At 43.8% G+C, this 27,155-nt stretch overlaps 1 protein-coding gene across 3 annotated transcripts in view; it reads left to right on the top strand.

Moving 5' to 3' along the window:
* FAM219A (family with sequence similarity 219 member A) overlaps positions 1–27,155 on the top strand; it is a 98,206-nt gene that overhangs the window by 46,529 nt on the left and 24,522 nt on the right. For all 3 annotated transcript variants that reach the window (XM_021379453.1, XM_021379452.1, XM_021379451.1), the window contains exon 2: positions 9,253–9,352. In XM_021379453.1, the coding sequence (XP_021235128.1) occupies positions 9,253–9,352 (100 nt within the window). The remainder of the gene's footprint in view (positions 1–9,252; positions 9,353–27,155) is intronic.

Below are 27,155 nucleotides of genomic sequence, written 5' to 3'. Positions count from 1 at the left end.
ATTCAGAGATGCAAGAGCTATAGTAACCCACTCCTACCACGTTGTGTTTTGCTCTTTCCAAATCAAACATTTGCTTTATTAATTTTTCTATAATTTTATACTGACCTTCTTCTGATCTGACTTAAGAAGACAGTTCCTATGTTTTTCTGTTCCACGTTTCACACATGTCAGAATCCTCTAGACAACTTTTCCAAATCCTTCTGTAGAATCTGGACTCATAAAGTAGTAGCGGTGCTTGAACCTTTTCCTGCTATTTAAAGCTGTTTCACTATCATTTAGTAGGATCATTGCTCCACACACATTAAATCATGCAATCATAAAGTGGTTTGAGTTGGAAAGGACCTTAGACCTAAGTAGTTTCAACATTCCACAAGAAAAAAAAATATTCTTGTCTTCCTTCAGTCTGCAGAAGAGAAGGCTCCGAGGTGTCCTGATAGTGGCCTTTCAGTATCTAAAGGGGAGCTACAGGAAAGAAGGGGACAGACTCTTTAGTAGCATCTGTAGAAAGAGAACAAGGGGAAATGGTTTCAAGCTCAGGGAGGATAGATTTAAGTTGGATATAAGGAAAAAATATTTCACAGTGAGGGTGTTGAGGCACTGGCACAGGTTACCTAGTGTTGTGGTTGATGCCCCGTCCCTGGAGACTTTCATGGTGAGGCTGGATAGGCCCTGGGCAGCCTGATCTAGCTGTGGTGCCCCTGTTCATTGCAGGGGAGTTGGACTAGATGGCACTCAGAGGTCCCTTCCAACTCTTAAGGATTCTATGGTTCTATGAAATACGTAACTGTGGTCAAGACCCACAGATAGTTGGCAACGAAGATAAATCAACATCCAGAAGGAAAAGGATGAAGAAGTTGAGCAAGATTAACAAATAAAGGTGCCTGGGAAGGAGGGCTGAGAGGAACCTAAAAAGATCAGAGATCTTAGTGTCTTACTCCAGATTAAGTTGCTCTCAAACCACATCAGTTCTGTTGACTTTCTAGCTGACAGATTTGTCTCAAACCAGGGCTTAAAATTCTTCAGTAATAGGAGTTCCACAACTTTGTAAGGCAAATACACAGTTCCTTAGCTTTACCTCTGCATTTTTCCCTGATATTTCCTTGCAATTTTGCTGCAGCATTAAAGCAATCGTTTCTTGTTCTGTTGATCAGAAACAAGAGAAAAAAAGACTAACTCCTTTTTTTTCCCTCTGCAGCAGACCTTTCTTGTATGTAAAAAGAGCTACTATTTGACTCCTTAGTCTTCCCCTTTCTTTCCTGAACAAACCCGTTCTTCTAGTGTTTCCAGATGGCTGTGCCTTCAAGCTTTCATCTGTAGAAGAGCTGAGGGGGTTATGTCTTTCTTGAAATAATGGGCTTCAAAACTGAATGTTTAAGTCAGAGCCTATGGGAGGGCATGAGAGACTCTATTGTGAGGTTTGCAGGTTACATTCCTGCCATACATCTCCTCTGTGGAGTCTGGGATAGGAGCGATAGAAATCTCTCAGTGACTTGAATGTAGGCCCTTTATTTTGAGTACATGTGGTTCTCACTTGATTTTGTACTCATTAAGTCAGTCTCCCATACATGGAACATCAGTCAAGTTTTCAAATTCAATGTTTGATGTCTAAAAGAATCAGAATGCTTGGGCCTGTCCTTTCTTGTTAGCATTTGTTTGCCTTGTTTGCCCACATATTGCATTTGGGCAGCATCAGATAGCAGGAGTCTGCTAGGCTGCAATCATCCATTCACAGGTTGTCACACATGCACTGGTACCAAGACTTCAGTATTTTCAAGTTGGACAGAAGACAGCAGGCTTATCATATTGAAGAGACACAAAGCTAATGGGTAGCATTCCGGAGCAGCCAAATCATTATGATTCACCTACTGATAATCAGACTCAATAACTTGTGTATTGGTTCTTTCCTTGAAACTAAAATGTAAGGATGATCTTCCCCCTCTGCTTTATCAAAAAGCAGAGCTGCTTTAATTATCAGAGAATTTCCTACAGAGAGCAGAATGTAGAACTGTAAGAATGACTTATGTCAAGGGCTGAGTAAGGTGGGCACATGGAGACATTTCAGTAAACATCTCTGTTCCTTAGGGCAGCTGACAGCCACAGAAACTGCATGTACAAATTCTCATCCTCATGCACTGGGGTCCCAGAGGAGTCATGAGGTGGAAGGCAGAGGTTTGTTAAGCTTGCAAGATGTTAGAGGTGTTAACTGTGAAGGAAGGAAAGGAAGCTGCATTTCCAAAGGTGCTTCAAGGGTGTGTTTGTGCCATTGCTCCATTGCTCAGGGTGTATTGCTGTTGTTTGCTGGCTTTTGGGGGTTATTTCACCCTGTAGTCAGTGTGGGCTTATTAGGAGAGGCAAGCAGTGAGAGTAAAAAGACAGCTGACTTTGTGCATTATGGCAGATCCTGTGTTTCATACTAAGTACTCCAAAAATAAAGGGGAGTGAGGTGGAATGGAGAAAGAATAAAAACCCTACTGAACATGCCATATTCTTAACCCCCTGATTTAAGTTTAAAATGTTTTCAGGTTCTCCCCATGCCCCTATATACTGAGGATTCCCACTAACTCTGCAGCACGAAGATTTGCTGGAACTAATTTCTGATGTTCGCACAAGGCACATTGTACACAGTACAGGACATGGCTGTACCTAGCAGGAAGCCAAAGTTTTCAAGGTCCATTGTGCTGAGCCCACAGAAGAAAAACAAACTAATAAGGAGTTGCCCCACTGCTCAAATGCTGCCCTTCCCATGCCCAATTAAGCTGTGAGCATGTGGAGACAAAACTTAGATTAAGCTCTGGCCTGCAACAGCTTGATTGATTGTATTTTTTCCCAAAGAATAAAAGGCGTAAGGAGGTTTCAGGATTTAAAAAAAAAAGGTGTTAGAGGCTTTGCTGAAGTCTAGTAGACTTCAGGTAGACGTCAACAGCCTTTCCCTCATCAACCAGATGGGTCACCTGATCATAGAAGGAGATTGTTCTGGTCAAGCAGGATCTGCTTTTCATGAACTCATGCTGGCTGGGCCGGATCCCCTGGCTGTCCCACACATGCCATGTAGTTTCACACAAGACGATCTGCTCCATAAACTTCCCTGGCACTGAGGTCAGGCTGACAGGCCTGTAGTTCCTCCGATCCTCCTTACAACCCTTCTTGAAGATGGCAGTCACACTGGCAAGCCTCCAATCCTCTGGGACCTCTCCAGTTGACAAGGAATGCTGACAGATGGTGGAAGGTGGCTTGGCAATCACTTTCACCAGCTCCCTCAGCACCCTCAGGTGGATAGGTTATTCCTATGGAGCCCTGCACGTTGCTGCAGAACCTGTGAGAAGTGATGGACAGGGAGAGTGATGGTGCCACGGACGTGCTAACACTGGGAACACTGCCTCTGGCCTTTTGGTCCAGTGGGAGTGGGCCTTGTCATGCACCGCAGTTGTGGTGCCTCAGGCTCATAAACTAGGTTTCAACACAGAAAATAAAGTCTTACGTACCCTTTTGTTGTGTCCCCATGAGAACAAGAAGCACAGGCTGAGCCCCCAGTGCTGCCTAGGCCAGCAGCAGTGCTGCTGTATTTTACAGCCCTTGAAGGATATTCCTTCTGTTCATCTATCTCACCTTTTCCTGAGCCCTTTTTAGCATTGACAGTAGCCCATCAGCTGTTGCATGTAGTACTGAGTTTGTTTCAAGCTGCTGCCTGTAAAATGCTAGTTGATACCCTATTCTTGTATAAAATAGAGGGTGGCTGATCCCTATTCACCTTCTCATCCCACTTGGGATTATTTGGACTTCTCCCAGGTGTCCCATCCATTGTCTCTTCCTGGCTGAGGAGTCTGTTATTCTGGTCTTCTGCCATCTGTCATCCAGGATCTCTTCCTTGAGTGACAGGAGCTAGTTGCAGCTCATTTTCATTTATGAAATTGGGATTTCTTTTTTCTTCTGCCACTTTTATTTTCATTTAATTTAAACTGTTGTATTTTTGTCATTCAGCTACTGTATTTGGTCATTCGGTGTGGTTATTAAAGATCTTCTATTTTTCATAAAAGTTGAATTTTTAACCTAAGGTCCATGTGATTCATCATTCATGCCTAATTGTGTTCTCCTGGAGTCTGGTTTGGTTGTTTACAACTAACTCTGACCTTTTTCACTGTATCATTTAGCAGCAGCTACACTCCTCCTGGCAGTGGCTGCATTTTAAAGGATGTTTCAGCGTTATCTATTTTGTGTCATTGAATGCAGAGTCCTGTAAGCACCATCCATTTTAAGCACTGTCAAAGGAAGTCTGCTGAATAGTGCGAGGCAGTAGAGTTTTGATAAAACAGATGTTATATGACAAGTTTCTATTAAGTTAGAGCCTAATTCAAGAATCACATTTTATCTCATAAGCACAGTGTATTAAAAAGAGCTAATGTATTAAAAAGAGCAAAGAGAAGGAAGGCACTGGGGGGGAAGAGGCACTGGTCCACAGAATCAGAGCATCAGAGAGTAGTTGAGGTTGATAGGGACCACTATGTCCATCTGGTCCAACCTCTGCTCTTGTAGGGTCAAAGAGCAGGTTGTTCATGACCATGTCCAGGTGACTTCTGGAGAACTCCAAGGAGGACACTCCACAACACCTCTGGGCAACCTGTGCCAGTGCTCCACCACCAGCACAGCACAGAAGTGCTTTCTCATGGTCAGAAGGAACCTTCCGTGTTCCAGTGTGTGTCCATTGCCTCTTGTCCTGGCACTGGGCACCATTGGAAAAGACCCTCATTCTCTCTTCTTTGTATTCAAATATTTATAGACATTGATATGACTCCTGCCCCCCAAGCCTCCTCCAGGCTAAGCAGTTCTAGCTCTCAGCCCCTCCTAAAAGGAGTGATCCTCCAGTCCTTCAGTCGGTTTGGTGGCCCTCTATTGGACTCTCTAGTATGCCCAGGGGGATACTTGTATCCCCCTTGTACTGGGGGGCCCAGACGTTGACCTAGCACTCCAGGCGCTGAATAAAGGGGATGGACCACCTCTCTTGATCAGCTGGTGATGCTCTGCCTAATGCAGCTAAGAGTACTGTTTGCCGTCTTAACATCAAGGACACTGCTGACTCACATTCACCTTGGTGTCCACCAAGCAGGACTCGTATGTTCTTTTTTGCCGAGCTCACAAAGGGAAAGAGAGCTCACTAGAAATCACTAAGTGATTCCTTACTTAGAGCACTAACTGGTTTACATAATTATCAATACTAAATCATGCATTTTTCCTAGAAAATGTGTGCAAAATGCGAATTCCAGAAACTCAGAGATTGCCAGTATTAATTAGCCAGATAGGAGTACTAATTGTTAGAATTTATATTCTGATGCTTTGTTCAATTTCTTTACAGTGATGGTTTCTTCAGATATTCAACCTAATACTAGATGTTTGTTTTCCTGCTGAAGCCTTACCTGTTATAAATAAATATTTATATACCATATATGTATATATATGTCTGCATGTTCAGTGTAGTTCATAGATTATAGGTGAGAACACATTAAGAAAGCAATGGTGCTAAATATAGATAGGTCCAATGGGCTTCAAATTTGCAATAAAGGATTTCAAAAAACCTTGGAGTTCCGTAGGGTTCATTCTGCCTGGTGTCTGCAGGGAACTTGAAGGCCATCTACTGCCCACCTGTTGCCCCACTGTAGGAGCTCAGAGTTTCCATCCTGCCCTCTTCCTCAGGGCTCAGTGCAACAGAGATGCCAAGTCTTCGTGAAGGACACGGTTGGGGGATAGGAAAGAAAGGGTCATAGGAGCTGATGGAGCTGGGAGTCTTCCCAGTCAATAGTGAAACTGTGGGATTCTCGGTGGAAATGAGCTGGCCATTTGGGCTGAGGTGCAGAGCCCCTGGTGCACCGCAAAAGAACGTAAGTATGTCTGATTACAGGCACAGCATGGTAGTGCCTGCCCAGCCATGATGATGGTGGAGCCATCCTCCATCACTTCTTCCTCCAAAAGTGGATCCACCTCTGTGGGCTCCACGTCACCGTCAGAGACATCAGTATTCATCAGCTCCAGGTCACTGCTGCTCCCAAGAAGCCAGAGCGTCTTAGTGGGAGGAGGGTGTGTCCTCCTCTGTTTGAGAAAATTCCTCAGTGCATCCCAAAGGCAGATGGGCAGATAGTCTCTAGTAACACTCCTCTTTACTCAGAGTACTCTGCTCATAAAGGCACAAGACACAGGGTTCCCCGGTTTTCTAGGGCTTAGAAGAGAAGGTGGAGACAGTAGAAGGCCATGGCAGTTTGATTCTAAGAGTGTCCCATGCTGACCAAAACTTGGCTGTGCTGCTGCCAGGAGGCCTATGAGCTGAGAAGTGCCTTATTTTTGAAGGAGGAGGAATGGTGCATGTGATGGAATGTGAAAGCCCCTGGTGTGTCTCTGATGGACTTAGCTACGTCTGATGTCAGACACAGTGCTTTGGTGCCTGCCCAGCCCTGAAGATGGTGGATCCTCTTATATGACTTCTTCCTCCAGAAGTGGATCCACCTGTGGATTTCAGGTCACCATCAGAGACATCGATGTCCAGCAGTTCCAGCAGTTGCTGCTGCTTCTGAGAAGCCGGAGCTTCTTGGTGGGAGGAGGGTCTCACCTCTTATTGAGGAAACTCCTCAGTGCCTCCCACACATTTGTGGGCAGACCACTCTCTAATAAAACTTGTCCTTACTCAGAGTTCTCTGCTTTTAGAAACACAAACCACTCAGAAACTGGGGTTCTAGCTTCAGGGTCCCCCTATTTCTAGGGAGCCTAGGGAATGTCCACTGGCCTTCTCCTATAGTGATCAGAAGAGACAGCAGTCAGGCTGCTTGTGGCATCAGAAAGCCATCGTGGTAGATTCTAGGAATGTCCCATGCTGACCAAAACATGGCTGTGCAGGTTTTGGGAGGCCTATGGTCTGAGAGGTGCTCTAGCTTTGAAGGAGGAGGAAAGTTCCATATGGTTCAGTGGGGGAAGGGGATAAAACCTAGCTCACCAGAGGTAAGTTCTATAGGACCACCTTTACAGAGTACTGCTGCACACAATTCCAAAATGTTCGAAGTCAAGCAAGGCAAGGCAGGAGGTTGGCTTGGCTGGGTGAGCATCTTCTTGTGCAGTTTACGTGAAAAGTGTGTGGCCACTGGAATTTATGCTGGGCAACACAGGAGGACTACAGCAATGCTGTCCATCACTATAGGATGAAAATTTGTGTGACAGAAGCTCACCTAGAGGTAAAGCGGGCCTGTGCTGTGGAAAGCAACAAAAAGGCCTATTTAAAATATTTTAACAGCAAAAGGAGGAGCAGAGATGGGCCCAGCAGGTTTGAAATTTGCCACAGAAGGACTCCAAAATTCCCGGAGCTGTGTGGGGCAGCTATACCAGGGCTTGTTAGTGAGAGGAGGATCCGTCCTCCTCCGTTTGAGGAAACTCCTTGATGTGTCCCACATGTGCGTGGGCAGACATTGTCTAAAAACACTCCTTTTTAGTCAGAGTTCTCTGCAATTAGAGGCCTGAGCCACTCAGCTGCGGGGTCTTACTATATCTGGGTCTCTGTAGGTAAAGCAAAGGTCGAGGGAAGGGATTGTTGCACTTTGTTCTGCACTGGTATGGCCTCACCTTGAGCACTGTGTGCAGGTTTCAGCACCACAATGGAAAAATGACATAAACTACTAGAGAGCACCTGAAGGAGTTCTGCAAAGATGGTGAAGGGTCCGGAGAGGAAGGTGTATGAGGGGTGACTGAAGGCCCTGGGTTTGCTGGGCACAGAGCCCTGGAGCTGAGGGGAGGCCTCATGGCAGCTGCAGCTCCTCACAGGGAGTGGCATGGAGCTGTGACAGGGGAGGGCCAGGAGGTTTGGGAAAGGCCCTGCGCCAGAGGGTGGTAGGCATGGCCTCGAGCTGCTGAGTTTAAGAAGAATTTGGACAACGGTCTCAGAAACATGGTTTGAATTTTGTGAGGTTTTCTGCATGGACCTAGGAGTTGGACTCCTTATGGATCCCATCGGGGTATTCTGTGATTCTACAATCAGTGCTGAAATTGTGTGATCTGGTAGCTTATTTCTGTATGAATGTAATGGTGCAGTGTATCACTGAGTACAGCACTACCTGGATTAGGCTGCCTGCGAGTAGATATGATGAAGTAGATTTTGTGTTTTCGGGGCTTTTCTTTTAGGAAGGATTGTAGTGACAGTGAAGGGTGCTGTGTTGACAGATACTGAAATTAAATCTTCAAAGTAGGCCAAAAATAGGTGCAACATGGGAAGCGTAGGTTTCTTTGGTCCTCTAAGACAGACTGTAGATTAAATTCAGGTGCTCATTCAACCTTAGTTCCTTCTGAGCTGGACAAGCACACAGCTGGTCATGCGTGTTTTAGTTTTAATCGTGAGATAGGCTGGTTCACTTCGAACCCTGTAAGGCCCCACCACGAGCACTGTGTCCAGTTTTGGGCCCTTCACTGCAAGAAAGACATTGAGGCCCTGGAGTGTGTTCAGAGGAGGGCAGCGAAGCTGGTGAGGGGTCTGGAGCACAGGCCTCATGAGGAGCGGCTGAGGGAGCTGGGATTGTTCAGTCTGGAGAAGAGGAGGCTCAGGGGAGACCTTATCGCTCTCTGTAACTACCTGAAGGGAGGTTGTAGTGAGCCGGGGGTCGGCCTCTTCTCTCTTGTAACTAGTGACAGGACGAGGGGGAATGGCCACAAGTTGTGCCAGGGGAGATGTAGGCTGGACATTAGGAAACACTACTTTTCTGAAAGAGCGGTCAGGCACTGGAATGGGCTGCCCAGGGAGGTGGTGGAGTTACCATCCCTGGAGGTGTTCAAGAAACATTTAGATATAGCGTTGAGAGACCTGGTTTAGTGGGGTTATTGGTGGTAGGTGGATGGTTGGACTGGATGATCTTGTAGGTCTTTTCCAACCTAGCTAATTCTATGATTCTGTGATTCTATGAACTCAGCTGAAAATGTAAATGTGTAAATGAAAATGACTTGGGGCTATTGCCAACCCAGGCTGAATTTGAACTGGTGACTCACCTTCCATACTGTATTACCGGTATCGTCCATCATGTGAAATCCAGTGTTTCCATAGGTACTTTAAATATCCTAAAAATACTTCCAACACTCTGTGATTCTCTCCTAGGTTTCAGCCATTTAAAACATCAGCATATTCTGTGCTCCATCTGAATGCGGGTGGGAATGGACTTGTATAACAGCCAGTTAGAGAAGTGACTGCATAATCTTTAGCTAAACCATTCTGTTCTGTTTCATTTTCTGTCTCAACAGGATCCAACAGCTGCATCTATTTCGGACAGAGATTGTGATACAAGAGAGGGAGAGACTGTAGCCATGAACTATAAGCCGTCCCCACTCCAAGTGAAATTAGGTGAGTCTTTGCTGTTGGAGGGTGAAAAGGCTTAATCCAAAGTCTGAAATACTGTGATGTACTAGCGAGATCATATGCAGATCTCTACTAATGTAGCTGAACATGCCAGCTCAGCTCAGAAAACTTGCAGAACAGTTTATCAGTATGATTCTACTGCTCAGGGAACCGATTTATAAACATCAAGGACTGTCTGACTTCGGATGTCGTAGAAGTCTTCTTTGAAAAGAAGGCATATTTTTTCAAACCTACAGAATTTTATCAAATTGTCCAGGAAAAAGAGAATGATCATAGAGGGGCTATAAAAAGAAAACATGACTACAAACAAAAGGGAAAGGATCAGACACTTGGACCGTTACCAGGAAAAGACAGAGCTGTATTATTGTGAGGTGGAGGAATTATAGATCTGTAATAATTCCCTGCTATTTCTGTGCAGTATTTCTGAAGTTCTGGAAGCAGTACCATGTATTAGCACAGTACACTGCTTCTTCACAAGGCTAATTCTTACAAGAGGACAGCAATCCACACATGACCATCTTGTTTCCAAAGCCTGAACCACAGTTGTGCTGTACAGATTCAAAATCCTGACAAAGGACAGGTCAGAGGATCGGTATGTTTTTTGCGCTGAGCATGGGTAAAAAAAAAAGGTAATCTAAGCCTAGAAAAATTCCACATAGGAGCATATTTTTATATGAGTAGAAAGAGATTTTGTCAAGTAAATAGGTTTTATCCAAGGACCTCTAGTACTGCTGCAAACAATGGTGTTGGCCTCGTTGGTAAGAGGAGCCTTAAAGAAAAAGAAATATGAGGAAAAGCCTGGTTAGCATTTGCAGAGTCTCAGAGCTCCAGTGAAGTATATGGACAATTGAATAGTCAGACAAATTAGTCATGGTTGTGCATAAAGGAGTTTCACAGAGTAGGTATGCAGTCAGCAAAGGAAAATGAAGTAGCTGAATAATGATCTTGCTGATTGAGTGACTAGAGAGGAGAAGACAGAAAATTGGACATACAAACACAGCAAGGTAATGTAGCAAAGTGGAAGATCTTGAAGTATTGATAGAGGATGTGAAAATGTGCATTGGGACTGCATATCTGTCCTGCAGTAGCCATCAGGAGTACTCCAACAACAGCAGCTGCTTTTGAGGAAAAGGCAAAAAACAGCAGTATGTGTTAATGGGAGCTCAACTCACAGTTTGGTAAAAGATGATCGCTGCCAGCATGCCATATGGCACCAGGATCCAGGATCCTTTTTCATTGCCAAAAGGATTCTGTAATGTTATTAGAGAGATAATTACTACTGCAATATTTCATTTGGATAATTTAACATCAGGTATGAGGTTGGAGAGCAATTGATACTATTACTGGTAGGTCTGAGATATTATTGCATTTCTACGCCATAGAAGTCTACTCCAGAGATCTGCTAATGTGACAGAAAATTGTGCTGTTTTAGATTTGGCTTTGGTAACATACGAGGACATTATAGAAGATCTGATTAACAGAAATAGATTTGGATTCAGATATAACAAGTTCTATTCATGCAAATTAAATGTAAAGGTAATTCAGAATAGATCTGTAACAAACTTCAGCTTTATAAACTAAGTGCTTGAGCAAAGTCAGTGAGTTGAGAACCATAGGAATTCATTATTCATCAGGTATGGTTGAAGGAGAAGGTATCAAAAGAAAAGGAGATTGCTAATGGATTTCAACAATCATTTCGTTTCTAAGTTCATTAATGGCACATAAATCAGGAGTTGGCTAAGAAAGTTGGGAGACAAAGTACGACAAAGTCTCAGAAATATCATAGGGAATAAGCATGAAAACTGCAGTAATAGAAGTGAGAAAAACATGCCAGGAGAAATGCAATCTACTGTGAATTAGACTTTACCAACTGGAAGTAAATAAGGAAGTGGGCATTATAGCAAGACAGGGAATTATTAAAATGGACTAATACATGAACATATGCTGTAGTCACACTTCTGCAGCATTTACCAGCTTTTTTCCAAACACTGGGTACAGCAGAATGATTAATTCTTCTGCTAGAATTTTTTGCTTTACCATATAAGGAAAATTGTATTCCATTTGGCCTCTGATGAATGCTATTAGCCACAAGCAAAGTGGCAAGGGTAGGTATTAGAAGAGTGTGAATCTGTTTTTTCCAGTAGATAAAGGTGTAGCAGTGCTACACCTGTGTAAGATATTTGAAGTGCTGTATAACAATCTCAGTTCCACCAAGAGGAGTTCAGGATGGGCTAGGTGTAGATAAGAACTACACAGGACAAGGGGTCTGAAAAGCCTGCCATATAATGGAAAGCTAAAAGAGTTTGGCATATTGGACCTAGTAAAACCAGGACAGAAAAAAAGATTTGCTTGCCTTTTATAAATCTTCCAGGGAGTAAATATCAGGAACCAAAAAATAAATAGTTGACACAGATGGTGTCAGCACTGGAAAAGTTAGTATAAGTTGTGAGGTCTGTATTACATCTGAAAATTAAAGCATGCTTAACCATGAAAGTAAGAACAGCTTCCCGTCTTCTTCTGGGAATAACAGAAAGAGAAAACCCCCAGAACTTGTGTTACGTTAGAGCTTTGCAGCGTTACAGAGGAATGCTGCCTCTAGGACCTGCTAGTGCTCCTGCCCGGTGAATATTCCGTGCTGACCGTACTGTGGGTAAAGTCTACCTGCTTAACAGGAATTATCTGGCAAAGCTGATGAGCATGTTCCTGCCTGGGCTCCTGAGAAAAGTCTGCTCAGAAAACTCTCTCTGCCTGTGGATGAAGTGTGCCTCTTTAATTAGGTGAACACATATTTAATGGTATTTGGATTGGCTTTCTGTTCTTAGCCGTACTCTGAGGAGCCCAAGGTTACCTGGGGCAAAACGAGACTGATGGTATTGTCTGCAGCCAGTGTAATATGCCAGTAATCCACATCAGCTCCCACTGCTGTCATTCTTAAAATATGCCCGACCTTTGCAATTTTCAAGCAGTTTAATGGCTCACATCTCCCTGCTTTGGCTCTTTTTCTTCTAACTCAATCTTTAGTCCCTTCTACATTAAACTCATCAGGATTTTGATTGTTTTTTAATCCCTTTAAGCCTAGACAAAGTTAAGGTAGTAAATATTTAGTAGCTTACCTGGCAGAGCTATTGTTGGGGATGGTAGTGACTAGGGTTTTAATCCTATTGCACGTTTTCCATACGGTGGCCCTTTTTGGTGTTAAATCAGAATCAATTGTTCAAATGTCAAACGCTCTGATGGAAGGTTTATAAATGTCATTTTGTACTCTGTGAAGATTTATATATATATCTGTCATATGTTCTTATTGGAAGCTTGGTTCAAATGAGCTCAATTAAATACCAACCCAGCATGAATGCAAGTTTTGCTTCCAGAGCCCACAGTGATTAAAGTGTGACAGAAAGAGCGTGCTTCACTGCGAACTCCTGCTGCTATGGTTGTTTTTCTGCCATATTGGTAAATACTTTTCATTGCCACATATTTGTTTGGGGATCAGTTAGATACAGGAAAATTTTCACAGGTAGCTTTTGTTTTCCTTGACTTCTTAAAGATTATACCTGGTTTGTAAATGGAGCAGTAAGACATTTAGGTTGTTTCTGATACCACATCTAAGAAGAGAACTTCACATCAAGGAGAAACAATATTTGGTTCATGTAATTCATCATCTATCATATCCATATTAATTATGTATTTCTTACTTTCCTAACACTCCTGCTTTGTCTTTCTTTTGAGACTTCAGGACTTGGCCTGCTTCTTTCTTGCTTGCAAATTACTTGATATGGAGGCTCCTGACAGCACCGTGGGGGGCTGGGTGCCCATTAGTGCTTAGGAGATGTCTCCAGCACATCCTTATTAGGAGGCATATCCAGATGGAGCACATACCACAAGCCTTTTGAAAACAGAAGAGGGTTGTGATAAGGAGAGAGGTAGGAATAGAATAATCCCCAAGTGTAAATCTCAGGAGGTCCGTACCCACTGGAAGGCAATAGATCCCCATGGGATACCCAGGAGGTGACATATTTTAATGAAGCTTATACCATCTGTTTTTCTATTTTGCATTTTTAATTTTACTTTTTGCCCTAAAATCCCCATCCAGCCAGTCTGTCTGTCTTACCTAGCAGTCAGTGTGACATTTTGTATTAAAACAAAATAAGCAGTGTGCTAACTGGTTGTAGCACAGGATGCACTGCTGATGAGGGACTGTGGCAGTGGCATCTTTATCAGCACATCCTGGGAGTGCGATGGTAAATCCCCCACATCCCTGTCTGCAGTTAGACATATGAGAGAGAGGCAGACAGACAGAGTTACTCATAGCAGCCTTTGTCCCTCTGAGACCTGTTTCCTTCTCTTACTCAGTGGCCGTGACTAGCATGCAGGCTAACTTTCATGCTGGCTATCTATGATCTCAGCCATTGCAGAGGGAAGGAAGACTGCAGTGCTCGAGGTGTTATACATGGCCATGCACTTAGTGGGCTGGAGGGAAATGTCTGTAACTGGCTTCAGACAAATAAAATGACAAGAGCTGATGACAGGTATTGAAAATCAAGGTGTCATTTGGGAGTTTCAATTGTTTGGTGGAAAATTGGAGAGGCTCTCATTGGATGCTGGTTCTTGAAAAAGGATAAATCTCCTCTATTTGTGAAAGTGCATGCTCTCGAGGCCAGATTCAGATGAGGCTCGAATGGTGTGGTCAGTCAATAGGCAAGCTGGATCTCACCTTAAGACTCAGCAAACTACTTGCACATGAGATTGTCCGTCAGTCAAGAGGAAACCCAGTTGATAATGCCAGTTTGAAACTGTTGTGAGGATTTTTAGATTTTCTTTACCAAAGTTATTGTAAAAAATGGCGAGAATTGCAGATGTGGCAGACAATTTTCCCGCTCTCCTAGCTGTGGTTTTGTTCCTCTCCCAGTTTAGATCTCATACCGGTATTTATCACAATGCCAAAAGCCACAGTGGCTGATACTAGTCAGCCCCATAAGGAGAAGCAAGTGGCACAAAGCTGCCTTTCATATAAGCTGCTTTCATTCCATTATAGTCTGCCAACCTGAACAGAAGCTTCCCTTTCTTTAAGAGACAGGAAGCTGTCCTAACACTGACAGAGCAGAGCTGTTTCATGAATTAATAGGCTATGAACGCTTTCCTACAGCCAGTAGCATTGTAGGATGCTGCTTTTTTCTCCGAGAGACACTGCACAGATCATACTCAGAGCAGGTCAGCTTCCATCCAGATGCTGCAGGAAAGGAAGCTTTGCATGCCTGAAGCCTGGTCGTGTTGCTAGGGTGAGTGTAAGAGGCTCTTGACTCATCCCATATTGGCCTTTTGGTTTTCTCTGTGACAAGAGGGAGGTGAGAGCAGCTGAGGGGCCACAGTGGAGCCTGAGCCATGCAGGTGACTCAGGTGAAGTGAGGGAAGTAGAAAAGCTGTTCTCTGATGAATAACCATAGTGCTCACCCTCCAAGAAGAGATGAGATCCCCAGTTAAACCAGTGAGGCTCTTTTGTCTGTTTCTCTATCAATCTCGTCTCTCCATGTTAGATGTTGAGAAGGATTATCCTTGAGTTTTACAAGAGACTGTTGCTGATCTTGTTAAAGCTGAGAGGCTTGCTGATGGTTGGTAAAAGGGGACCCATTGGTACCCAGAGCTGGAGCATAGTGTATGAAGACATGAGCAGTAGCAGTGTAAAACCACATCCTGAGGGAATGTGCCCCATGCCTATTTGTTGCTCATCACTCCAACCCTGGACTTCTCTGTGTATGAACGTCCTAAGATTTTACCTATTGGCAGCAAGAGGAGTTCATTTCTCTGGCTTCCACACTATGTAGCTGGGGACAGGGAATCTGCACAGATATACCAGTTAGGTGTGCCCACTTCCAAGCACCAAATTACTTCACTTGTGCTATCGGGTTAATTCTTATATAACAAGAAGTCTCCCAAACCCCAAACAAGTAACTTGAATGTTCACTTACGGCAAGTAACTCTGGCAAGCAGCAACAGAAATCTTGTCCCAAGGACATATAGCGTGTTGTTCTCTGATGTGCTTGACTCGTAGAAAACTGAGAATCTAATTTATGGCTGGGCCCCATCTTTGTAGAGACTACGGTGAACAGAGGGAATAATCCTTTGGGGATCAGAGGATGACAGCACAAGATGTGGCATTGTCTCCTGCCTTCCAGCTTGCTGCTGCACACTGATGGCAGATAGTAAATTGCTATACTGTCAGAGAGAAGGAGTACCGGGAATATAAGTTAATGAGTTGAGAACTGCAAAGCCCTTAGGGTTCAGCATAACAAAATTGGTGCATTTCTGGTTGAAACTTTACAGATGGTCTCTCATTCCTGTAAAGGACAGGCTGCCTTTAGCTCTCCATGTTGCTCCTGAAACTGATCTTTCAATTTGTGTAGTTATTTAAGCACTTTCTTAGAGTTGTGTGGAAGTTCAGAGCTTGTTTTAAAGCAGCTCTGTTGAAGAGCCACAAAGCACACAGTGGAGTAATTTGTCCCAATGCTGTTTAAAAGGATGCCTCCCTCAGAGACCTCCTTCGAGAGCTGCTTTTGCTACAGATCAAGATGAAAAAGTGGCACTGGGAGATGCTGTCCCAAACGGATCAGATATCAAGCTGCTTCTGCAGTCTGAATAGCTCAGTACCTGCATGCAACCTTGGCTCCTTTTCTGCATTATCTCTTCCCAGTCTGCTCCACAGCTTGTGACTTCTAAATGTTTCATACAGAAAGCAGAATAATAAGGGAAGTTTGTAGTAGACTGGACAAATCAATGCCATTAGTGTATCCTTTTGTCAGTACCTCAAGTACTGTACTATTCCCAGTTGCTCTTCTGTAACAAGGCGATTAATGTTAATTAGGTACAGCAGCTGTTGTTTCTGGGAAGAAGCTCTGTAGGTAAATTAGGGAAACATTAAAAGAAGCTGTAACTCTTTAGCTAGGTCCTGAGGTTCTGGCTGTATTGACAAAACTGCAGATTTACATATACATAACTGTTTGCATTGCGACCTGAAGTGACACCATTACTTTAAGTGCACAAAGCCATTTTCCTTCCTTGGGAGCACCCATTTCCTTGAATGCAGTCTGTACTTTGTAGGGAGGGGGATGAATAATGTGGAAGCCAGAGAGCAGTGACAGTATAGCAGTGCTATTGATTTTCTTCATGAAGACAGAAACATAGCCTACCACTTGAAGGTCTCCTGGGACTGGGGGGAATTCATTTAAACGTTATTTTGTGTGATATTACTCTTTCCATTTGTAAGAGAAATTGCATATGCAGATTTATTGCAACATCCTTCCTGCAGGATATCTCCAGGCTTTTTTGAAGGGGATGAGGGGATGAACAGCTGCATCACATTTAGGGTAGTAGGGCTATCTGCAGACAGAGCAGCAAAGATGAGGGCAGGAAAACAGTGACGGGCATGTTATTGCAGATTAGATAGAGGAGAAATAGAGGGGCAAAATGGATGGGGTGTGTGAGATATTGTAGCTGACACCTGCTCCAGTATTTAGTAAATCCATTACCAGAAACTGGAGAAGAGAAACTCAGTGGGGTTCAGTGGAGATCTCTGGGCAGGCTAGCGTGTGCAGGTGGATGAGTTGCAGGTAGGGGAGGTACCAGTCAGGAAAGCCCAGGAGCACAGCGTGGACAAATAAATATGTGCATAACATGGTGTGATTTACACCAGACAGTCTTAGTCTTTCTGTCACTGCAGTCTGCTCGATTTGCTCTGCCTGCTCACCATGGCCTTACTGGCCTTCCCAGCCCTCTCCCATCATATGTGTGCCTCTCCTGTGCCAAATCCCTGGGTACCTGTGTGCCTCACAAGCTTGTAGACATGCACCCACTCACATCTTGTATTGCACACAACAGTCTCGACTAATATGTCTTCAGATAAAAAATCAAAAAGGAGGAGGCTGTGAGTTATTTTGATGGGTAATAATTTCTTTGAACCCTTCAGCCTCTGAATTTTTACAGTACCTACCGATTTGGTACTCCAGGAAAGTAAGCTAATCCTGAAGAAGTGCTTCTATGCAGTTATTTCACTTTGCAATCAGAATTTGCCAGAGTATCTGAACAGGGATTTTGTGCTTGAAGCAGAAGACCAGAACTGCAAATTGCTGGTTCTCTTTTTTGCGCTGTCCTGACCCACCATAATCTGTCACAAATATAAGAGGCAGCTCACATCATGTCCTGCTTATTTCACTAGCAGTAGCTTGTGAGGTAAACTAATTAAGCAAATTACTGAGAATCTCTGAAAGAAGGAGAGAAAAACATGGTAATTGAAGTAGTGATTAGAATAAAAACTACCCTGTCTGGCAAAATCTAATCACAACAGGCAGCACCACAGCAGTGATAAGACCCTGGTATAAGACCTTGGTTTGTTCAGAGCTCTAATTTCATGGTATATATTGCTCTCATCACAGCTTTCTATGAAGCAAATAGAGACTTGGCTTTAAAAGTGATTTGCACTTTTTTCCTGACGTTGAAAATACTATCATCAGCTGAGCTGATGAGGCTGCCCACTCCAGTACTGGTACCTTTGCCAAAAACAACACTGGGATGATACTACTTCGTTTTCTGGCTTGCAAAGCCCTGTATCCTCAAGTATAGATTTCCACTTGCTCCTCTGGCCCACTGTGAGGAACGCTTCCCCACTTGTGACTGTTTTCCTAATTCCTTCTAATGTCTCTGTAAGTAGATGAGTTTGTGTGTAGTAGTCAAGGAAAGCAAGTAGAACCTTGTGTGGTTAGTGTAAACAGGCTCCAGAACAGAGCACAGCATCCGCAGACAAGACCGGATGATGCAGGTTTTTTTCTGTGTTTGATTTATTAATGATGAGCCTTAAGCATGTACCTGACAGTTAATTGAATTTGTTCTGACTGTTCAGTGCTCTCCCTTTGTCTTTTCTGTGCTGCTCACTCAGCTCTTAACCAGAAAAGGTTACTGTCTGCTTACTGGGTGTTGGGCTAAAATGCTCTGTCAGCAGACCAGGGCTCTATCAAGTAGAAGCAACACACACTCTCTCAAAGGGAGGGGATTGGCTCTGGTACAGGAGTTCACTGCAACCCTTGTTCTTTAACTGATATCCTTGTGCCCAGAGGATGCTCTCAGGATCCTGAAACTCCTTGTCATTTCTCTGAGTTTTTAAAGGATCACTCAGAGCTCAGGCAAATATGCCAAATTTAGTTTACCACAGCAGGAAATCAGGATGTCATCAATATCCTGTGTCCTGGCAATAGCAGGGTCCTTGTTAGGTGAAGATACCCTGGTGGTCGCGGAAGCAAGACCTCAACTGTGCACGAAGAGACAAACATCCAGGGAGCCTTCAGCCCTGAACCCAGGGACAGTCATTTTTGGCTCCAAATCTAGCAACCAGTGGCATCAACCTCTTACACCAGCACTGCTGCTTCATGGAGAACTTTTAGAAATAGGAACAAAGCTACTGTGCATGTGGTGGGCCAGTTGTGCGACAAGGCTTCGGGATCTTGCAAGCCCTAGCTGGGACTGTGAGGGAACTTTGCCTGTTCCCTGACTTCACCACTGGAAGCAGTGAGGGGGTGGCCTCTTCAGGAATGACCACAGTCTGTACCATTTGCAGCCTTTTTGCTCTGCTGCATGTGGAAAGCCCTCTGGCACCTGTCCTCCTTTTCTTTCAAACTTCAAGCTTTTGGCACAGCTCTTTTCCTGTTCCATTTGACAGCTATTCTCTATAAAGCAGGTCTCACTGAAAGAAAATAAAGCTGTTTTTAGAGATGCCACATACTTACCAAGATAAGATTTTATTTCAAAAGTTGTAAAGTCACAGTAATTGGACAGTCTGATCCCATTTCTCCAGTTGTTAAACATAGCTATCCTTCAAAGAGCTTTAATTACTGCCTGAATCATGGCTGAATTGCTTGTGCTGAGAGTAGGCATTTATTGCATCATTCATGGAAATTAGACACTGCAGTCTGGTACTGTGCAAAACAGTCATAGTCTCCCTTGTGAAACTCCTTCCAGAAGGAAAAACAGAATTTGTTCATTTTTAAAATATATAAGCATTCCCCAAACCCTCTTTCCAAGTTCACCTGTAAAAAGAAAGCACGTCCCATAGACAACCCTTTTGTTCTTTTCTCCAGATCTGATTAAGAGACGAGAAGGGCTATCAGGTGCAATTTGGCAAGTAGCTCCAGCTCTTCATAGATTTACTTAGAGTTATCTCCAACCTCCTTTGTAACCCTGGCTATCTGTTCCTCCCACCTCCATCCTTGGCACGGTCCTAGTGGTGGTCTCCTGTTCTCTCCAATCCACCTTGCAAAATGCTCCTCTCCATACTTGCTCCTGCTTTCCTCAGGAGTGAAACCACTCATCGTCGCCTTTCAAGTCTGCACAGCCCAGCCATTGCCTCTCCCCAAATCCTGCCTTCCTCTCTGTGTCCCTTTCGCTCTGACCAAATCTTTTCTTTCATCTCTGTCCTATGCTCCTCCAGTTCTTTACTCTGTGCCTTTTTTTTTTCCCTTCACTTCTTACTTTGGTAAGAGTTTAAATTGATTCTGCCTAAGCTTCTGGGTGGGTAACTTTTTCACTTCTGACTTGTAAAGTACCACTGTTTATAGTACCATAAAATAAATCTCCTACAGAGTTTTAAGGCAATTCTACTGTAAACCCAAAGCCATCATATTAAGTCTGCTGTAACTTTGAATTTTTCTACCTTCTGATCTAAATGCTAGACAATCCCTGCTTTTTCCAGACAACCTACATACATACCCACTTTTTTTTTTTTTGCTCCCTGCTATGAAATTGGTATAATCAAGTCAGCAGGCATTGATGTCTCTCGGAGGAATGATGCAACTCTCCCATATAGCTCAGTAGTGTGAAATTTGTGAACTTAAAAGTGCTTTCAGCCATGAGTAAACTGTGAGCTAGCTAGGAGAAGAGAGTTTAATCGCACCAGGTGTTTCGGACCTGCAGGCTGCTGGCAGCTCCTTCACTGCAGTGGAGCTCCCAGGAAACATCACTCCAGAAATCAGCCCTTCTTGATCTGCCTCTGCTACCCAGCCCAGAAGTAAGAGCAGGTTTTCAAAAAGGAACAACTTGCTTCGATTTATTTTAAATCCTAGTTGTAGAACTAGCAATGTGGGAGAAGAAATGAAGAGTACAAGTGAGAGGATTGTACTTGTATGAGTTGATCTGAGAAGCACTGCTTGACATGTTAAATGACATGGTGTTAAAAATAGATTCTGAACAAGGCTAGCATATTTAATATTTAAAGTGATGCTGTCAAGCATGGGTTGCTTGAGTCCAGAACAGTGTCCGCTCCTTAAAATTAAAAGTTTCAGATTTTGTTTAAAATCTTTAAAGAAAAAACAAGTATCTCAGGCAAAGTCTTTGGTAAACCCTAGCACTTCTTTTATGTTTGCTAGAAGAATACGTACTTGTTCATTCCAAAAGTATTCCCAAATCCTGGTCTAATTTACAAGGTGATTTTAGCTATAAAAAAAATGGGAGGCTTAAGTCACAACATAGCTGTGCCTTTTTTAGCCTCTAATACAGACTTTCACTCAGAACATGGAAGATTCAAGTTCAGTTCCTTTCTCTGCCTGAACGCTTCAACTGCCAGGCTGAAATGTGCCTTTACTCAGCATCTAATCTCTGGGATGGGGCATAAAGCAATTGAAAAATGTGGAAATAAAACCTTGGTGTAGATATCTCAGTGCAGGCAGATGTTACTAGTACCTCCCAGCTGACACAGCCAGCTCAGTTCTGTCAACTTGCAGAAGAGCTGTGGTGTAGGATAGCCCTTGGGTTTGGCTTTTAAAGTGTTTGTTACCCCTCATTGAAAGGGGGTGATCAGCAAAACAAGGAGGAGAGATCTCATGTTCTTTATTGGCAATGTTATTCTTTGTGTCTGCAGGTAAACATTCATGACAACCCAGGAGTAACTTCCTTAGGAAGTGGTGTCATGGCTCCATTAAAAATGCCCTGGCTTTGGCTTATCTAATTGATGAGGGGAACCAAAGCATCCCCAGGGGGTCTCAAGGGCAGACTTCCCTGCCCAAACATCTGGCAGCCTGAATGGCAGGACATTCACCTGGCCCAGAACCAGGCAGTACCTTTCTCTGCTTCAGGGCAAGGTAGAGAGAGAAAGAGGAAAGACAGGAATAAAGAGAGAAAAGACTGTTCCAACTGTCTGAATTTGCCTGGTCATGACCATTAGATGGGGGATGACCAGGATAACCTGGAGAGTTGTAAGAGGAGTGGAAAGACTTGTAAGACACTTCCTCAGCTCTAGTGGGGAGTGATATCTACACATCCAAGTTGGCAATAAATTGCCTGCAGTATCTTGTGGGTACTCCATTCACAGCATGTTTCTTTTCTCACCTTAATCAGCTTAAGGAAAACCTTTTTCACTGAAAGAGCCAAGCACTGTAATTCTTTTCCCAGGGAGGCTGTGTCACTTCCATCCTTGGAGGTTTTCAAAACCTGACTGAGTAAAGCTCCACCCCTGTCCAATTGGGCATCCTGCTTTGAGCAAGATATTGGGCTGGAAACCTCCTGAGGTGCTTTCCAACTTGAAGTATCCCATGATCCCATTCCTAATTTGACCTGCAGTTATGTTTTCAAATGTCAGATATTTTCTAGTCACTACCAGAAAAGCCTATTTAAGTCCTACTTAGTTATTGTCTTTTATGCTCTTGACATCTCAGCACAAACCTGGTCGAATTTGTGGATGTTGTTAGGTAACTTGAGTGCGCAGGCTCCGAGCAGTCTATGGAAGACCATAAACACTGGATCCACTGGTAAATGAGAGAAACCCAATTGCTACTTCATTTTCACTCTGTTACAGATGTTTTTCTTTTTAGATTGTAATTCTTGCTCTCTGTTCTCCTCTTTAATCCACCAAACTTCCTGAATTGTAAAGTGACTGCATTAATTTTCTCCTTTGCCTTTATCTCTTATTGACTCTAGCACACACAGTAGTTTGTTCTTTTAGAGATGTATCTCCTGACATGCATTTTTCTGCACTTACTAGTCCTAGCAGAACAAGGGCATTCACAAAGTCTAACAGTGAAACATTCTAAAGCAGAAGCAAGTTCAGAATGGTTGGGTGGATGTTCGTGTGAGATGCAGTACAACTGACAAACAAGCAGCTCAGCAGCTCAATTTCTTAGACCAGATTGGGCTCTTCTTGGTGCTGGTGATGTCTCAGGTAGCCTTTGGGAAGGCAGTTCAGTTTCAACTTGGTAGGGAGATTTTTGTCTGCTGTAATTTGGGTTTTTAAGGGAACATCCTATGCATTTTTCCATTGGACAGAGGAGCATTTTTTAAGCAGAAAAAGTTAAAACATCCTGAAGAATGACGTCTGTTATTTTAATAACTTGAAAAACACTGTTTTGATCTTCTTAGAGGAATTCAGGGTAAGAGTGGAGGCAGTGGGCAGGTGTTCAAGACTGCTAGAGGTGCAGAGGTTCCCTTGGGAGAAAATGAATGCTGGTCTGGAGCAAACTGTGATGTATTGCTTATTGCCCAGAAGAAAGAAATTCTCTTTTATGATCTTGGAGTGTTTGGAACAAAGAGATTCTTACAAAAAGCTGATTGTGGTATCTAACAAGGTTACAGAATAATGCTAAAACTTTTCTAATACAGGAAACTTTTCTAATAAAAAAACTTGCCAGACCTCAAAGACCAGCTCTTTTATCCAGAAGCAGAATCACAGAACTGTGGGGGAAAAAAAAAAAGGAGAAAAATAATCTAAGGTTCTTGAGGGCATTTTTTGTGGTCCTTTACTTCAACAGATTATTCACTTATTCTTCCTGAGTACCCATCATGTAGTTAGCACTCAAGAGGGCCCTTAACAGTGGTTAACAAAGAATTTGTTGACAATATGAGTACTCTGGGCTGCAGTCTATGGAAGATATCATAGAATCACAGAACAGTTTGACCTGGAAGGGGCGTTTAAAGGTTATCTGGTCCAACTACTACAGCTCAATCAAGTGCTTAGAGACAGGTCCAGCCTGACCTTGAAAGTCTTCTGGGATGGGAGCATCCACCGCTGCCCAGGCTTCACTACCCTTATTGTAAAAAACTTTTCCTTATATCTAGTCTAATCTCCACTCTTTTAGTTTGGAACTGTTTCCTTTTGTTCTGACACCACAGACCCTGCTGAAGAGTCTGTCCCCTTCTTTCCTGTCACTCCCCTTTAGATACAGACAGGCCGCTCTCAGGTCTCCCGCAGCCTTCTCTTCTCCAGGCTGCACAGCCCCAGCTCTCAGCCCGTCCTCGTAGGGAGCTGTTCCACCCCTCGGATCATTTTGGTGGCCCTCCTCTGAACGCGCTCCAACAGGCCCACGTCTCTCCTCTACTGAACTCTCTATACATGGATGGAATACTCCAGGTGAGGTCTCACAGTGAAGAGCAGAGAAGCAGGATCTCCTCCCTCACCCTTCTGGCCACGGACGGAAGTACAATAGGCACAAGAAGACATCAAGTATTGATGTCAGGGCTTGTACATGGCCATCACTGTCCTTACAAACCTGTAAGCTGTTCTAAATACGGATTCCTCTGCCTTTTCAGCAGTGTTGAAGTCACCCCAGTCTGGTGCCCGGATCCTCAGAGATTTCCAGAGGCAAGGAGTGCTCTACTTAGGAACCATCTGCTTGAGCACTGACCTGTGTTTTCTTCTTTAGCTCCACAGTGTTTTGAGACATTTGTAGGTACCAAAGCCATCTCTGAGCCTGAGAGTTACAGATGTCATTTTAGCTGGCTGATCGTAGTCGTAATTGTTGACTTCACTTGGGAAGTGTCCGCTGTACTCAGTAAACAAACTCTTTCAGGAAGATGCCTTTCCAGGACCACAGCACCTGCACTATCACCAGTAGATGTCTGTTGACCATCCTGAGATGTGTGCAGGTGACCAGATTACAGAGTCAGCAGTGAATCCTAAGTAGGATTTTCCACAAGGAAAGCAGAGTGCATTTAACCTTTGAAGTAAAGTAAAAAAACATACAGTCACTGAAGCCTTTCCAGTGCACAAAGTGTCATAGGTTTTAACCCCCAAATTTTCCTCTCTGAGTTTCTGGAATTTTTACTCTCAAAGATGGAAATTTCATTATTAGCATCCAAGCAATAAAACTGATGTCATCCTTCCTGCAGAAAACCAGCCCTGAGTAGCAGCTCCAAGCTGCCATGAAGCACCATCACCAGCATAAAAGTGACAGAGGTCCTTCTCTGTGTTCCTCTTTATTCCAGCTCACTGGCTTTACACATCAAATTGGTGCAAATTAGAGAAGAAAAATCTTTCTGCCTCCCATTTCTAATTTCATCCTCTCCAGCAGAATGTGGAAGAGCGATGGCTCTCTGTGCTTTTCCCACCTAAGTTTGCTGTAGAGGTGGTGGCATCATTTCTACTCTGACACCTTTGTCAGCATGGTCAGGAGAGGAGATGCAGCTTGCTGTCCCAGTATGCTGCTGGCCTGAGGGGATGTGGTAGGAGGAATACTTGTTCCTGTCATTGGCCTGAGCCAACCTGATTTAACATGCCTGGGGAACTTGCAGGGGATACAAAAATGCCAGCTGGAGTTTTTTTTCCGGCTCTCCTCATTTTTTGTCCCTTTATGCTCAGGGGCAGTGCGCATGTCCTCACTCAGCTGGCTTTGCTGGGTTATGTGATGGATGATTGGAAAATGTACTCACTCCCCACTAAAAGACTCTCATGGAGATAGATGAGCATATCCCAGTGCCCCAAAATTTTTGCTTGAGAGTCGTGCCTGGAAAGGACAAGGCTTCCTCCACACCTCTGCTCTGCTGACCTGAAGAGACATAAAATGTTTTTTATTCCCCAAAGCTCAGCATTGCCCTTCCAATCACCTCACAAATGCAGCTGTTAGCAACCAGCCTGCTGAAAACATACAGTATTTTCTGCCACCCTTTCCCTCTGCTTACAGCTTTTTCCCAACCTTCTTGAACATCGTGCGTGCCAGAATCAGTGGGGTAGAGAGACTGTCAGGAAATCTGAGCCTTACAGCTATTTCTGTTTGGATCTTGGCAAAAGCCAGACTCTTTCCAGCATACTGTATGAGAGCTAGAGTTTTAGGCATGAAGGAGTTAGTGAGCAGGGCTTGGATGTGTGTGTGTACACACCACAGCTGCTTCATCCTCCCTGCACTTGCCTGAAGATTTTGCCTCAAGGAGCTCAGGGCTCCAGCCTCTGTCTGTGAATTCAGGGAGTTTCTGATGTAGCTGCACGCTGAAGTTGTCTCCAGATCAGCCAATTCCATCACCCTGACTTTCTGTCTCCAGGGTAATTTCAGATGCAGTGTGCTTTGGAGCTGCTGAATCTTCCATGCAGACAAATAACGAGACAAAAAAAGATGACAATTGATATGACTCGACTTGCATGCAGTTGGTTGGCAATGAAAATCTGTGTTCTTGATTCAAAACAGATTATGAGCAGGAAGATTAGTTTCTTATTAAAAAAAAATTACCAACAAGAAAATGAAAACAGGCTTGTATCTCTGCAAAGGCTTTCTGAAATACAGCTGTGGCTTAAGACAGCTCATCACCTCTTCTGCTCTGAACTGCATTCTGTAGCTCCGCTCCTTGCACATCTTGCTGCCCCAGTGGTACCCAGCCAGCTTCTCTCTGCTCCCCTTCCCTCCCCTTCACCATGCCTGTCCACCCAGCTGAAGGGCAGGCAAGTCATTTAAAAGGGATTGGAATTAACACCAACTCTGGCAAAATTGAATGTTTTTGTCAGGAATAAAAAAAAAGGTGACCCACCCTCCATGCTCCACTTCTTCATCATTAACTTCAACCTGTGTTTGCTGTATTTAGGAATCTGTGTGCTGAAGTTAAAACCTGTTGTAAATCTTAATTACTGAAAGATAATTCAAACAGAAGTTGGAACTATACATTACTGAAACACCTACCATTTTAGTTGCCTGTACTGCTTATGCACATTCTGTTTTTCGTCTTAATTTCCTCAGGCAAAGAACTATGTCTTATACACACACACACTAGTCCCTTCGTGCAATAAAACCCTGCTTTCTGAGCCCCTCAGGCTGTTTCTCTCTTTCCTTCTGCTCTTACAGCTCTTCTGTTCCTTTCATCCCAGCTCCAGTCAAGCAGCCAAACATGCAACTATACCGCAATGAACCGTATGTTTGTAACGCAGTTGGAGATTTTAGCTCATAAAAATGTATTTGCCAAGTGAAGCTGAATATATATGCACTGTGGCCTAACACAAACCTCCATCCATGCCATGCGTGCAGAAATTACCATAATTCAAATGTTGTTTTTGCTTGCCTTCTTTCTTTTGTCTTAAAAATGGTGTAGAAAATCCTTAGCTGATGGTCTTTTGATAAACAAATCCACACCAGTGTTTTTTTCCTCTCAGTGAATACAGCTGATGGGAGGTAAAAGTGCCAGTTTACCACAGCTTCTACCTCACCAGATCACTGAGGAGAGCAGTCAGGTAGCCAGGGCTCTGCAGCTGCAGCCTGGTGAGGGACCTCCTCATCATCTCTACCTTTTATCTCCAGGATGAGTCAGCCTTTTCTTCGAGTCCCTGTGAACTCTTCCTGCAGCCAGAACTGCTGCTCCTTAGACAAAGGCTTTGGCTTGGCAGTGCACATACCAGCTGCAGGGCTCTGTGTTTTGGGATGACAGCTGTCTTTCCCCCAGCCCTGCTTCTCCTCCATCCCTCAAAGCAGCTGCAGCAGCCACCTTGAGGCCCCTTTTGTCTGTCTGGTCTTCCAAGCTCTTTTCTTAAGAGTTTCAGTGGGGACATAAGTTTTCTCTGGCCAGTCTT

Source organism: Numida meleagris, chromosome Z (assembly GCF_002078875.1).
Source record: "Numida meleagris isolate 19003 breed g44 Domestic line chromosome Z, NumMel1.0, whole genome shotgun sequence".
NCBI lineage: Eukaryota > Metazoa > Chordata > Aves > Galliformes > Numididae > Numida > Numida meleagris.
The sequence above is the reverse complement of the archived record's forward strand: the minus strand, read 5'-3'. Positions and strand labels throughout refer to the sequence as shown.